The following is a 14,698-nucleotide window of genomic DNA, read 5'->3' as shown; positions in this document are numbered from 1 at the left end:
CGGCTTGGAGGTCTGAGTATTTTCCTTATGATCAGCAGCAGCGCTACAGGAGCGACAGAAAAAACAGGACGTGTTCACAAAAATCTTTCTTATCAATCTTGAGTTGTAAAATAGTTATCAGGAAGACAATTATAACTATTATTGAAGAGAATCCGGTCAATCGTCTGAGTGAGATCTCGACCCGACTGTGAAGGTGTTAGTTGTGTTAGTCGTGTGATCAGTAACACAAAAGAAGAGCAGGTTTGGGGCACAGATCAGTCGCTCAGGTTGATGCTGGAGCAGAACTTTATGGGCCACCGCGCAAGAACGCGCTCAAACCAAAACGCTCGGTGAAATATGGAACTTCCAGTGACCGTGGGGAGCGCGCAAACAAACCAGAAACCCAGCGGTGCAACATCTGCGCTGTCTTACCTGTTTGAATTGCTCCTCGTAGGTCCACTCGTGATGAAGGGCCTGACTGTGCGTGGATGGAGACTCTGCGCGCCGCGCCGGGGCGCAGGCCGACGGCACTCTGGCCATGAGGTACATCGGTGCGCTCTGAGGACCCAGAGAGCTTCTGTGAAGCAAAGACTGCCGGTGCTGGGAGCGCTTCGGCGCGACGCGCTCTTTGCCCTCCTCTTCTTCATTCATAATGTCATCTTCCTCTTCTTCTCTTTCCTGATCATCGCTTTCCGCTCTGGATGAGTCGCCGTCGGCTCTGGGGACATTTACGCGTGGGAGAGTCACTCTGCCGGACGGGACGGCCGCTCCTGCTCCTCCTCGCACCCCCGCCCGGTAGTGGCGGAAAGCCGGGGCGTGGGGAGGGACGTGGGGCTCCGCCGTGGAGCGGAGGTCTTTCGCTGTCTCCGATTGCCGGACTTTCTCTTCCACCGCCAGCCGCGCTGCCTGCTGCCGCTGCAGGTTCTCCATCACAGCCTCGAGCTTCATGCGGCCGATCAGCGGGTGGGGGCCCGGGTGGGGGCCCGGGACGGGGAACACGGTGAGGGCCCCCACCGAGGGGGTCTGGTGCGGGTGGATGCCGCCGGAGGAGAAGGAGCCCTGCTGCAACGAGACGGGAGGATGGTCGGGTCTCGATTAGCACCGGCACATTAAAATCATCTTCGTACACGTTATTTCATTTTTATATTTTTTTAGACTACAAATAATATTTATTGTTGCCGGAACAGAGAACACGAACAGCTTCCGACAACTTCGAACAGTTTTGTTAAACTATCTAAAAAGCTTCGTTTCTCAGATAAAGGAACTCCAAAGTCTTTGTTCTTACCATCGTTGTTATATTTGTGCTCTCAAGATGCTCCAGGTGTTCATTCTTCAGGTGCGGAATCCAGAACTGCTTTTGGCAACAAGTGGAAAACGTACTGATAATGAATGAATGACCCCTGGAGGCAGAGCGCGGTAAAAAAAAAAAAAAAAAACACGGGGGGGGGGGGGGGGGGGGGGGTATGTAATTCTAATCCGTATAATTAGTTAGTTTGCTGTTATGAATAAAATAAACTTTTTTTTTAAATTCAATCATTTCCAACTCTTTTGGAGTTTTGTACTGTATCCCCCCCCCCCCCCCCACACACACACACAGGGGAGAAATCTGCATCATCTCTATTTTCATGCATAAGTCCATTGACAAAAGAGCAGATGAGGTTTAGTGGAAAAATTAATATTACAATTTACACAGAAAGAAATCTGCTATATTTTCATCTGGTCTGTCTTCTCAGAATTTAATTTCTGCTCCACGGAGAGACTTTTAACTCTTTCTCACTGTATTAAATGCTTTTCTCTTTTCTTTGACTGATTCGTAGAATTCATGTTTTTTTTAATGGTAACTCGCATCTCGCAATTGTGGTGCATTATTTACTTTCTTCATTTATGCTGTTTGTTTTACATCCAGCAGATGGCGACAGAGAGTTAAACTGACCTGAGACAAGAGGAATGAATAACGTACTGCGTTTTCTTGGGTCACTAAGATGCCGTTTCTCACACTTTTAGTTTATGCTCAATCACACACTCACATAATAATAAATATGATGGCAAAAAATACAATGTTCAAGTCAGCAAGTCTTCAAATGATGTTGGATACAGATCTCTCTTTGATAATTACATAATTACATCAATAATATCACCAGGACAGAGATTTATCAGTTTAAATTTGCTTTAAGGAGCTCTCTGTCCTGTAGATAGTCAAAGTAAAAAAAAAAAAAAGCACAAGCTGTCCTGGCTGACCCGACTCACCGGCTGTCCTCTGAATACAGGCTGCTGCCTTCCGGTCGTCGGTAAATGGTACCAAAGTGCAGGACAAATAGATTCCAAAATGCATTTCTTCCTGCATCGATTGGTTTTATCAACAACCTGTTATAAACAGCTTCTATGCCACTTGTGCACTTGTTATGTTTTAATTGTGTGTTGACTGAATTGCTGTGTGTCTCTGCTGGCTGTGCAACAAATTGCCCCTCACGGGGATAATAAAGTTTTGTCTGATTCTGATTCTGAAACATTCATGCGGTATTATCTAAAGTCTAAACAGTGAATAGCAGCTCCTTCAGAATGTGGTAACCAGACTGATTACTCATTCATGAAAATATGAACCCATTGTTCTGTGTCCGAAACTGAAAGTCCTTAATGAAGAGAACTTTTAACTGTGCAAGCTTGAACTCAAAAGTTAGTTTGAGTGCTGTGAAGAATGTAGCAACAGATAAATAGGGTGTACCATAAATCAGGCCCAGCTGGTAAGACCTGTCCCAGGAATGCCTTCTCTGTGCACACGTGTGTTAGAAATAGATGAAACTTTAATGTCCAGCAATTAACTCTTATCTCTTCTATTTAAAAACTTCAGTATCTCTTCTTGGGCTCTTCTTGGGCTTTTATCAGTTGATTATATATATTTTTTACTTTTAAAACTGCTCTCTCCTGTCAGATGAGTTGAAATGATGGAGAATTATCTTTTTCTTTTTTCAGGCCGACAGTAAAAGCAAATACACCCAACAAACACACACAAAGTTCCATGGCGCTTTCGTGGCAGACTGTGATATGCAGAATAATTATAGTTCAAGAGGAATTTAATGGATGCCAACTGCAGAAAAGGTCGTAACAGATTGTCCCTGCCTGTTGACTCAACAACAATGAAACTCTGCAACCAGAGTGGGTGTGCTGTTTATGTGACTCAAATATTCAGGCCTGTGGGTTTCTGGAACAACAGCCTCTTAGAGAGACACAAACAAAAACTGGCTGATAGTTTGCCACTGATGGGAAATGGACCCGACCTCGGACTGCTGCATCATGTGAGTCTCACACCCATTGTTAGACAATGATGTGATGGGAGGGTATCAACATGCTGAATATTCCCTTTGTTTTTGTGCAACAATTCCCAGAAGAAGCCTTTTGTTGTGTTCAGGCCTAACTAATGTGCTGCATCCATCAGAAAAATGCTAAAATATTCCATCCTCCGTGTATGAATGTGAAATTATGTATAAATTAATGACGATGAATAATAAGATGCGTAAAGTCTGTGTGGGTTCTCAGTCATCCAGGTCAGGGTATATCACGAAGAGCAGAAAAGAATAATCGACTGGACTTGTTCAAGTTTGATCGCAGACGTTTCACCTCTCATCCAAGAGACTTCTTCAGTTCTGAGAGACTGCTGGAGCAGAAAACAAAGAAACAATGAAGTAACCGAAACCACCAAGGCAATCCGACTCCGCAGGAGCATTGGCATTCCCTTTATCAATGCTAATGGTAATGATAATTACATGATAATCACATCATGTGAACGAGTGTTCTGTAATGTTCTGGAGAACATAAGCTGTCAAATGAAGCCCAGCTTTTCCTCCGATATTGCTCGTATATCTGTCGGTCTGCGCGCTCTCTCTCTCTCTCTCTCTCTTTCTCTCTGCCCCACCCTCAGACAGCAGCATCAACCTGCGCCGTTACCCCCCCATTCTCCTCCACGGTAGACCGGAGACACACCGGAGGTGTGTGTGCGGAATCCGACAGGTATAGTGTGGTCTCCCCTTTTTGTCATAAACTGATGAGCCAGGTTTGTGACAATATGTAAAAAAATGCTGGTACGAATTTTTAAACAAAACACGTTAAATGTTGCCAATCAAATGATGAACAAGCTGTAGGTTCATTTATTAGTAAATCTGACTGTGCCTCACCGCACGTCACTGGATCATATGTATTAAAAACTAGAAAATACACACTAATTCAAGTCAATGCATGCATTTTATGCCGCTGCATCCAGTTAGCTGTAGCAAAATGACTTTTGTCTCCCACATGATTCCAGGGCTGAGAGATTTTGGGTCAGCTAAATGTAATGGGTGGGACCTCGAGGTGGCGCTGCACTCTATTTAAACAACATTGTTAATTAGGAACAGGTGCGTCGGCAGGTGTGTCTGCTTGCTATTTTGACCAAAGACTGGCACAGATATTTCACATAAGTGCCCGAGAACTGTGTTAACTTGTGGAGAAAGAGTAGAATATGTCTCCTTCAAGGGTGCCTGAGCATATATTTAGAACGATACCTAAATATCATGGTATAAAACAAGGTTCTTAATCAGTAGGCTGGGTTTAATTTATAGCGGTGGGACACTTTTAAAGTAGGTCTGCCGATTATCTCACACTTTACAGCAAACAGAGAAATATGCTCCCAAGTTGCTGAAACTCAACAAGCCCGAACTCGTTGATGTCACGTGGCTGCAATTTTGCAATACTTGGCATTCCGGAACTGCCCCTGAACGCACCATAACGACACCGTCCGGAGTCCGGTAGTTTGAGGGCCGAACTGCCCCTGAACGCACCATAACGACACCGTCCGGAGTCCAGTAGTTTGAGGGCCGAACTGCCCCTGAACGCACCATAACAACACCGTCCGGAGTCCAGTAGTTTGAGGGCCGAACTGCCCCTGAACGCACCATAACGACACTGTCCGGAGTCCGTTCGTTTAGTTTGAGGGCCGACCGCCGATCGGAGAACCGAAAGTACCGGAGGCGAGCCCGAACTCTCTAAAGGGATCCTCAGACGAGAGAAAACAGCCGAACCGGAACACGGAGGCAAGTTCCAACCCGCAGAGTTGGTTCGAGTCTCGACGTAAACAGGACGAGACACGCGACACGCATGGTAAGAGAACATTAAAGCCCCCCCTTATCATGATAGCTGATATAGAAGACCCGGAGAGGAGCTTAATGCCCCCCCCCGGAGGGAGGCGAGCTGGGCACGGGAACAGCAGGCTTCTATTTTAAATTCAAGCTCAACGAGTGTGAGAGTCATCTTTGTTATTGCTCCAGTTATAACAGCATATATTTACAGAGTTAGGAACGTGTAATACTTTGAGAATATTCTTGAATTGTAGAATAAATTCAAACATCCTCCTGAGAGCCAGACCCTTGACATGTCCTCTGGAGGGACGCATGTCGACGGGCTGCGTCTCAGCCCCTTGACATGTCCTCTGGAGGGACGCATGTCAACGGGCTGCGTCTCAGGAGGATATACAAACATTTAAAAACCACAACTGCAAAGCGTGGATGAATATGAATATGAATATTTAATAGATAGAATGTTAGAGTACAAGTACAGTCAAACAATAGAATGTATTACAGTACAAGTACAGTCACACAGTAGAATGTATTACAGTACAAGTACAGTCAAACATCCTGTGTTGCGTCCTGCATCCTTGCGGTCTTGTTTCCGTTGAAAGTCCTTGGTACATAAATCATCGACATTTAACAGTACCAATAAAAATAAAAATAAAACCAATATTAAATTACTGAATTGATGCAAAATAACAATAAATTAAAAAGACACATACTATGTACTGATCTAGTTCTAGTTTTACCGGCATAGAATCAAAAAGATGAGGGGTAATAAAACGAGATGTAAAAATGGAAGAGATATCTGTCTTCCATTACAGATCCTTTTACTATAAATGAAGTCATGTTGACGTACATCAACCTGTTCCACCTGTTAACTGTCATTCAAGGATATTCTCTCTGGTTGGATACCAACAAATGGTCCTCACTCTTTGACACCATGTCCATCTGTCCATCTAGTTTCATGCTTTATTCCCTCAGAAATACAAGAAAAAGAACCACATTCAGTAGATTCTGCATAATCCTGCTGGCAAACAGAAAAACGGGTGAAATCATAACCTGTAATTAGGAATAATCTTTTGACTTATGTCCCACTAACCTTCATGAATGTTCTCCTTAAATATGAAGGACGTCCCATTACATGATGAATATAATTATCTATTGATTCATCAAATCGGATGATTGCTACACTGCACAGAATGCTGTTACATGATGTGGGTTTGGGGGGCCCGTAGATATTCCAGGTACATTAATGTAGGCAGGAGAGAGGGAAGGAAGGAAGGAAGCAAGCAAGGGAACTGGACTGGGCAGCAGTTCCTGTGTCGAGATGCTGCCAGATGAATTTTAAACACAATATTGTTCAACTAGGAATCGGTGAACCACGCACGCCAGCTGGCCACACCGCGGGCCTGCAGAAAGCAGGTTGTGATTGAAAGCAACATGCTCAGACGAGATTATTTGTTCTGTCTGTTGGTTTCCTGTCGTGGCTCAGAGTGCAAAGGTGAAGGAGAACACCGATAGCTTTGAGGTGAAACTGCTTTGAATATCCTGCTGCAGGCTTCCTGTCCATCTCCAGCTACTCTTGTATGTGTAGAGGACATACAAGAGTGTCATGATCTGACTACACTTCTTCTACTTGGTTTAATTCCTTCCATTACTCATCGATAGGATTGAGCGATATGGACCTCGGCATGTATCGCTATATTTTTGGGCTGCATCGCGATATGACGATATAATTAATTTGGGCGGAGTCTTGTATAAAAAGCATACATACCTTAACCCGTACAATTAAATGCATTTGTCTCAAATTGTAAATCACATTTATTGATTTATTGGTAACAAACTGTGCAATAAAAGTGCATTTAGTGTTTACCAAACTAGATCAGTGCAAAGTATTCAGAATTTAAGTATACAGTTTAGTAGCAAATGCAAATTACGAAACAGAAATACAGCTAAATATTGTCTGAACTAACACTGTAAACTTCAACTCAACTTTCAAATATATGTTTGTATTTTTGACTGGTTAAGTGTCGACGTACTCGGTGACTCGGCGTGTAGAAAAAAATCGATTTGCCTGGGGCGACGGTGGCGCCGGTGGTTGAGCGGGTCGTCCTATGGCCGAGAGGTTGGCGATCACGGCTCCGGCACATGTGTACACTGTCGTTGTGCCCTTGGGCAAGACACTTCACCCACATTGCTTGTGTGAATGTAGCCGCTCCTGTCAGTCCGCCCCAGGGCAGCTGTATCTACCCCAGGGTAACTGTGGCTACAACAGTAGCTTCACCACCACCAAGTATGGAGTGAATGAATAATGCACAATGCAAAGCATCTTTGAGTGTCCAGAAAAGCGCTTTATAAAACCAATGCATTATTATTATTATAATATATATCGATATTTTGTTTCCCCAGAGAGTATTCATTTTTCATCTGCACATATTGATATATTAAAACCCCAATCAAATCCCGCGTGTTCCGTGTCGCCCTGTCTTCAGAGCTATGGTGTTCTGATTGACAGCTCGGAGGGAGAATGGTGTGAACTGCGTGAGCCACGTTGGCTTCACGCCCCATGTTGACAGGGATACTGACATTACAGCCATTAGTGTCACGCTTCATGACACTCTCTTCATACTCGACTGTGTTTGCCCTTGAGATGGTAGAACACATTTGTCGTGTTCCCGCCTTTTGCCGTCACCGTTGCTTTACAAATTTAGCATATTGTGGTCTCTTGCTCTACATCTGCTTTAATGAAACCAAAGCACTTCCGTATTATAGAGGTACTTCCCCGATTAGCAACAATTTCTTTGTCATGCTTGTTGTCGTCGCCACCGCTGGACCATGCTGCGGTACACAGGAGGCGACAATCCGTCAATACAGTGCGACAGTTGCAGGAAAAGCACGTCATAAACTCCGCTTTTTGCCATTTTAAGTTATCATTTATACCAGTACAAGTCATTTTCTTTATTATTGGAAGAATTTATACTGGTATATGAAAACTATCGTCCAACCCCATCAGCTCGTTGCATTACTAAAGAGCAGTGAAAGTACCCTGGTTTCTGTTCTGATAGCAGGACTGTCGCTGTGTTTAGACAACAACAAGCCTAACTGGTCTCTATCAGAAGTATTCGTCTTTTTAGTCATCCTAGAAACCTGTTGGACAACAAGCTGCATGGATCGAGATCCAGAAAGCCTCCGTTTACGGAAGTAGGAATATCTCTCATTGAAGAAACGGTTAACTCACTTCACTTTATTCGTTTGTCCCGCGGAGGGCAATTTGGTTTGCAGCAGTCGACATACATACTGTGGACGGACACATTCAAAGGACATATAAAACAAGTGCAGAATACAGGGCATGAGAACGGTGCACGACAACAGGTTTTGTAATAAATATATATATACAAATTAGGGCTGGGAATGAAATTGATCGTTTTTTTTCTGCTAAAATCAATGTTAATTTTGCAAACTCGAGTTTTCCTCGGCCACAGTGTATCCGCGTTTTGTTCCAATATTCCTCCTCGCGAGCTTCCGTAGCGAGCGATACAGGAAGTAACAGCATTGCTGCGAATAGAAGAGAACTCCGTCCAAAGAAAGGGATCAGGAACTGGATCGGGTTTGATCCTGGTGATGATCAACAGGCGAAGCTTGTTTCAAGTCTGTAGCTACTTCAATGCAGTGTGTAAACATCTTTGTATTATAAATGTTAACATCTGCTTGTGGTGAAACGTGATATGGGACCCTTCACAGCCTGGCTGGGTCGGTTCCCCTGCAGCCTGAGCAGCAACAAGGTCGTCATATTCAGCTATAGCGCATGGAAGAACCTGAAAAATAAACATTCTATAATGTAAATAAGGTAAATTAGTAAAAAAAAAAATTATTAGTTTCAGGTGTAACCCGTTTAGGGAATCTGACACTAAATCCGATAAATTGATAATTTTAGAAACATTGCTTTGAATATGTACCAGCATCTTCTGGACACAAGATGTAACTGGGATGGAAGTTGAGCTTGTAGAAGTAGGAATACATTCACGAACACTCGACGCCTGCTGCGTGCTGCTCGGTCCACGGACGACGCGGGTTTCGTGCTGCTCGGTCCACGGACGCCGTGGGAACCGACACGCACAGCTGCAGGCAACGACACGCGTTTATGTTGAACTGAACAGCGATTCCTTTATCGTGGGAACGGAATCAAAACAATCCAGCTCAAAATGTTCCGAACAGAGAAGAGAGGTGGAGGAGGGAGCCACGGCTCACCTGTGCGTCTGACCGGATTCACCCGCTATGAATGCGACTCCGGATCTTTAGGAAACGTAAATAATGTGACACCGTCCTTGTGGGCATTTGAGCAAAATCCCACAACACAATGCGAAGGCATCGCAAGCACTTTCCTCCGTCTAAAATATAAAAACGTCCATAAAGTCACTGGTTAAAAGCTGCTGTCCATCCTGTCAACAAATTAGATTAGGTTCTCGTCATTTCCGGGTCCATCCTCGTCCAGTGTGCTAAAATGCTAATCACCAGAAAGGTTTTTTGCTCTCAGTAGGATCATGCAATGCGTGTTTTGTAACTTTTAAATATTCCATTGTGTTCAGATTTCTTGATTATATATTATGTTTTAAAATGTCAATTTCGTGTCATGAGCTCTTTGAGGGTTCCCTTCAGGTCTACACACAAAAGAGGTAGAGGTGAATTGGTGTCTTTAAACTACCCGTAGATGTGAGCGTGGTTTGTTGTTTGCTTTGCTCTGTGATGAACTGGTGACTTGTCCACCCTGGACAAGCCTAACCCAGATCACGTTGGGCATCTGGGATAGGCTCCTGGGTACTTTTAGAATATGACTTCACGGACCCATCGTGCTAACTGCCTTCCACCGCCGAGAGATTTTACCCAAGAAAGGAACAATTTTTCTTTCATGACAGGAAAGTTCAAACAATGTGAGCATGCAAACATCCTCCAAAAAGTCCAAAACGACTGAGTCTGCCTGACCCCTAAGCCATTCTGTGTTTTAATTGGACAGGAGAATGGGAAGAGCCGCCTGCAGCAGGCCCAGGATGGCGTGGAGGAGGTAACGGTCATCATGATGGAAAACCTGAACAAGGCTGATGAGCGGTCTGGAAAACTGGATGACCTGGAGGATAGAGCCGAGGAGCTGCTGGCAAAGGTAACCCGGTTTATTTTAGAGCTCTCAGTGGAAGCGTCTGGTGGCACTGATAAGGTGAAAGACTCCCATTCAACAGGCCTCTCAGGATTAAAACGAGGAAATGCCATATGGAAGTCTATAAACACACCTTAGGTGGAACTAGAGAGGAAAGCAAATGTGCATTTACATCCTGATTGTGTTTTATGGTTCTATTTATAGAAAGGTATTTCCTATTGTTTACTAAGATGAATGAAACAAGCTGGTCTCAAAGGTTAAGACGAGCGAGACCAGGACATGCCACAAGGCAAATGTCCATCAGGGGGTCAACCAGCAGGGGGTTGATAAGGACCCCAAATCACCATAATAGTGCAGAAACATGGGAAAAGTGAGTTTTTCATAATATGTCCCCTTTAAAACGATCTGTGATGCTTTTTCAGGGACATACCGGATTATTCCTGCAGACGTTGAAGACACATCCTGTCACCTTTCAACAGAATAAAAGAGTCTGAGTTCTGGACTGGTCCGTCTCCAGTCCAGTCCATACCTGATAATGATAAAGTTGCTCATTATGAAGCTCCAAATATGACAACAGACATCTCTAAGAACACGACTGCTGTTTATGGAAACCCGGTTAGGGTTTGGGTTTGTTTGTGCAGCTGTGTTTCATTGTGGGACCCAGGGCCTCTTTGAGTGCTGCTCTGTCTGTCTTGCTTGAACCTGAACTCAAGATGTGTTTCTGTCTGTCGACTTCATGACAATCACTTTGTGATATAACAGGGAACAAAGCGACTGCTAGTCGACACCTTCATGGATCCGTTGTTTACATTCACAGATTGAATATAAGCTCTAGAACGAAAAAGTGTGGAACCAGCAGGAATCTTTAGTCCACACACAGTATAATAGCCAGCCCAATGCTGGGCTATTGGAGTGTTGCCGGTCGTTCTCGGTTCGACGCGCTCTGTGGCTACGTCTTGGTTTCGCCGTATCCAAAGAAAAGGAGAGTCCAGAAGCGGGTTTAAGAGAATAAAATGTCACTAATTTATTACAAAATACAACAACTTATAATATTCAATAATCCCGAACATCTGGGTACAGCGATCCCGCCAGAGCGGTCAAAACCTATGTGCCCTTCCGGGTCAACACCTGTTCACCCCCTGATTGGCCCTGCCTTATATACCCCACATGGCCACAGCGCCACACAGTGCACAAAATAGGAACCGCACTCCATCAGTTGCATTTGGCTTCTACACACCGGCCCCTAATTGGCGTGGTACCACACATGGCAATTCTCAACATTTCATAAAATACAACAAATATTGAATCATCACAACAATAACTAGACCTCATACACCAGACACAGCTTGGAAATTGGTCTCTCCTCTGGCTGACATCGTCCCAGTGTCCAGCTCATCATTCCCATCCCTAACAGGAAGCACTGACAGCGTGGTGCGACCTCTGCCGGCCCCTGTATGTCCATAAGTCGTATGAAAGACTGAGGTGGGTTCTGGTGATTCCAGTCCATCTTCTAAAACAGTGATCTGTCGATCTATGTGCAACACAGTCGGATGATATTGATTACAGATCTCACATTGCAATCTTGCTTCACAATTACGGCTGACATGGCCTCGATGAAGGCATCCAAAACACACTCCCCCTTTCCTCAATATGAACACTTTGTCTGCGTGTCTCTTCTCCTTAAACTGCTGACAGTTTTCCAGTGCGTGTTCCACAGAGCAGCAAACACAGCGTTCGTTCTCCTTGATTGGGCGTGACGGCTTAACTTCGTTGTGAGAGCCCATAGCGGTCACTGTGCTGGCGACCACATGCCCCTTCTCTCTATGGCTGGGTTGTGACTTTGGCTGGTTTAATGTTGTATTAGAACTGTATTCTTGCAGATCTCCAAAAAAGGGATCTGAACGGATCCTCACATGACGCTCCATGAATCCCACCAGATCATTAAATCTAGCTCTGTGGCCAGTAGACTCCATGATGTCATGAGCCCTGCTCTGCCAGCGTTCTTTCATCCTATACGGGAGCTTTGCAAGGATTGCCCTCATATTCACAGGCATGTCCAGTTCCTGCACATATTCCAGCTCCTCCATGATGTTGCAGCAGCCACGCAGAAATAGTGCATAGCTCTGAAGTGCCCTGGTGTCGTCTGCTCTTATAGTCTGCCATGACAAAGCCTTGCTGATGTATGCAGTAGCTGTTTTGTAAGGATTTCCAAATCGATCTTGCAGTAGAGCCTTGGCCACCACGTAGCCACGATCTGGGTCCATATGTTGACAACTCCGCACCAGTTCGAGAGGCGGGCCTCTGGTGAATTGCTCCAAATAGTACAAACAGTCTGCTGCGGTTGCTTTACTTTCCACTCCTTGCTCAAATGTTTTTATAAAGGTCCTGTAATGCAAGGGATCGCCGTCAAAGATTGGAATGTCTCTTGGTGGGAGCGTCATTGACCGCTGCTGGTTCATTAAAGCTGCTATAATCTCAGTTTGTCTGCTCATGATCGTTAGAAGGTCTCCAGGTGTCTGCATAGCGGTGAGCGACTGACGTTGTGTTTCATTTTGTGTAAATCGATCATTTGTTGCCATCCTGTTTCTATTGCATATACCCTTCGTATTTGAGTACGCTTGTGACTGACACTTTTCTTCGGCATCATAAATTTCCAACCTTGCTTCCGATGCCGCCAGTTCAGCCTCCAAATCAAGCATCTCCTTTCTTCTTCTCAATTTTGCTTCCTCTTCTTCAATAACATGTCGCTCCTTCAATATTTTAACTCGAGCCAAAACTGCAGCTCTATCTGCTGCTGCCTGTAATCTAGCAGATGAAGCACTAGACGTGTAGCTCCTTTGACTGCTTCTGCGACTTATATTTGAGATGCTGTCTTCAGGAGAGAGTTCATCGTTGTCACCCTTTTCATTCATATTTGGCTGAGGTTGGGTTACAGTTTGAGAAAGCCATAAACTGACATTGGCAAAACACTCATTGTTTGGGATCATTTTTGCCTTAAACCATATTTCATGCTTTTCAGCCTCTTCAGCCGGCAGTAAACCCATAAATGACTCATGTACACCTTTAGCATCATCACAAATCAATTTCAATTCATCAAAAGCATTTATCACCTTTGTTTTATCACCATCAGACATTAAATCATCCAACTCCCTTCTAATGTTAGATGCCTTATTTAACTTGGACTTTCTAATATGTTGTAACTTCTCAAACTTCTCAGCTAAAGCCTCTCCTGTTAATTTCACAACACGTTTCTGAGTTACACCATTAGCAAGTTGTTCATTTCCAGCATTTGAGTCCACGTCCAAAGCGCACGCCTCCATAGTTCGTATCGCGAGATTCAGCTCAAGTGAGCGCAAAGGAAAGTAGGTCAACGAGTCACGTGATCCAGCGCAATCTGCGAAAGCGCAACGCTTCAATGCGTAAAACGCGCTCAATGTTCATCAATGCGTTGGATTTAATGTGCGCGCACAATAGGCCTTTGGTGGTGGAGCGCTACACGTACCTCTCGTCGGGCGCCTTTATTGTAAATCCACGCGATGGTGTTCAGCGCTCCAGTCCAGCTCCGTAATCCAGCTCCGGTCCACAGCGCTCCGCGGAACAGCTGACTGCTGTCAAATCTATCTTCGTGGGCCACTTCTCCACGCCGCAGCTCACACGATCATCACTGGCTGTCTCCCAAAGACAGGTCTCCTGAGGTTCCGCGTTTACTCCAATCGGGCAGGTTTTGACAGTATAATAGCCAGCCCAATGCTGGGCTATTGGAGTGTTGCCGGTCGTTCTCGGTTCGACGCGCTCTGTGGCTACGTCTTGGTTTCGCCGTATCCAAAGAAAAGGAGAGTCCAGAAGCGGGTTTAAGAGAATAAAATGTCACTAATTTATTACAAAATACAACAACTTATAATATTCAATAATCCCGAACATCTGGGTACAGCGATCCCGCCAGAGCGGTCAAAACCTATGTGCCCTTCCGGGTCAACACCTGTTCACCCCCTGATTGGCCCTGCCTTATATACCCCACATGGCCACAGCGCCACACAGTGCACAAAATAGGAACCGCACTCCATCAGTTGCATTTGGCTTCTACACACAGGAAGTAGAAATATACCTGTGACGTTTAGTCTGTAGATTGAAAATACACGTGTAAGTCCATATGTAAAGATTAGTATGTATAAAGGTTATTTTTTATCCATGTCTTCAAGATGTTTGAAGGAGCATCTTCTTCTATTTGTGTCTTTTTGTCCTGCAGAGTAAAACGTTTGAAAAGACCGCCAACCAGGTGAAGCAGAAGAAAAGATGGGAGAACAAGAAGATGTTGTTTCTGTTCATCGGTGTCGGAGTGGTAGCTGGACTCATCATCGTTGGACTCATCATCTATGCCATTGTCGGGTAGTACAGCAGGATGGCAGCTCCATAGCTGACTAAACGAAGATGGTGACATGGGCAAAGCTCGATGGTCCCTGAGGAGAGGTGT

General features: G+C 44.7%; 2 protein-coding genes across 2 annotated transcripts in view; one reads left to right on the top strand and one right to left on the bottom strand.

The window, feature by feature from the left end:
- The window catches only part of LOC137915940 (AT-rich interactive domain-containing protein 3A-like), a 20,188-nt gene extending 15,281 nt beyond the window's left edge, over positions 1-4,907 (bottom strand). The window contains exons 1-2 of the mRNA XM_068759061.1: positions 4,734-4,907; positions 412-1,041 (exon numbers count right to left, since the gene is read on the bottom strand). Coding sequence (XP_068615162.1) covers positions 412-1,041; positions 4,734-4,907 — 804 coding nt within the window. The remainder of the gene's footprint in view (positions 1-411; positions 1,042-4,733) is intronic.
- Positions 4,861-14,698, top strand: LOC137915937 (vesicle-associated membrane protein 5-like). Its single transcript, XM_068759059.1, has 3 exons — positions 4,861-5,109; positions 10,090-10,233; positions 14,474-14,698. The coding sequence occupies exons 1-3, from the start codon at positions 5,107-5,109 to the stop codon at positions 14,615-14,617; spliced, it is 291 nt and encodes a 96-aa protein (XP_068615160.1). The 5' UTR covers positions 4,861-5,106; the 3' UTR covers positions 14,618-14,698.

This window comes from Brachionichthys hirsutus, unplaced genomic scaffold, assembly GCF_040956055.1.
Source record: "Brachionichthys hirsutus isolate HB-005 unplaced genomic scaffold, CSIRO-AGI_Bhir_v1 contig_727, whole genome shotgun sequence".
NCBI classification, from domain to species: Eukaryota; Metazoa; Chordata; class Actinopteri; order Lophiiformes; family Brachionichthyidae; genus Brachionichthys; species Brachionichthys hirsutus.
This window is presented reverse-complemented; position numbering and strand designations above follow the sequence as displayed.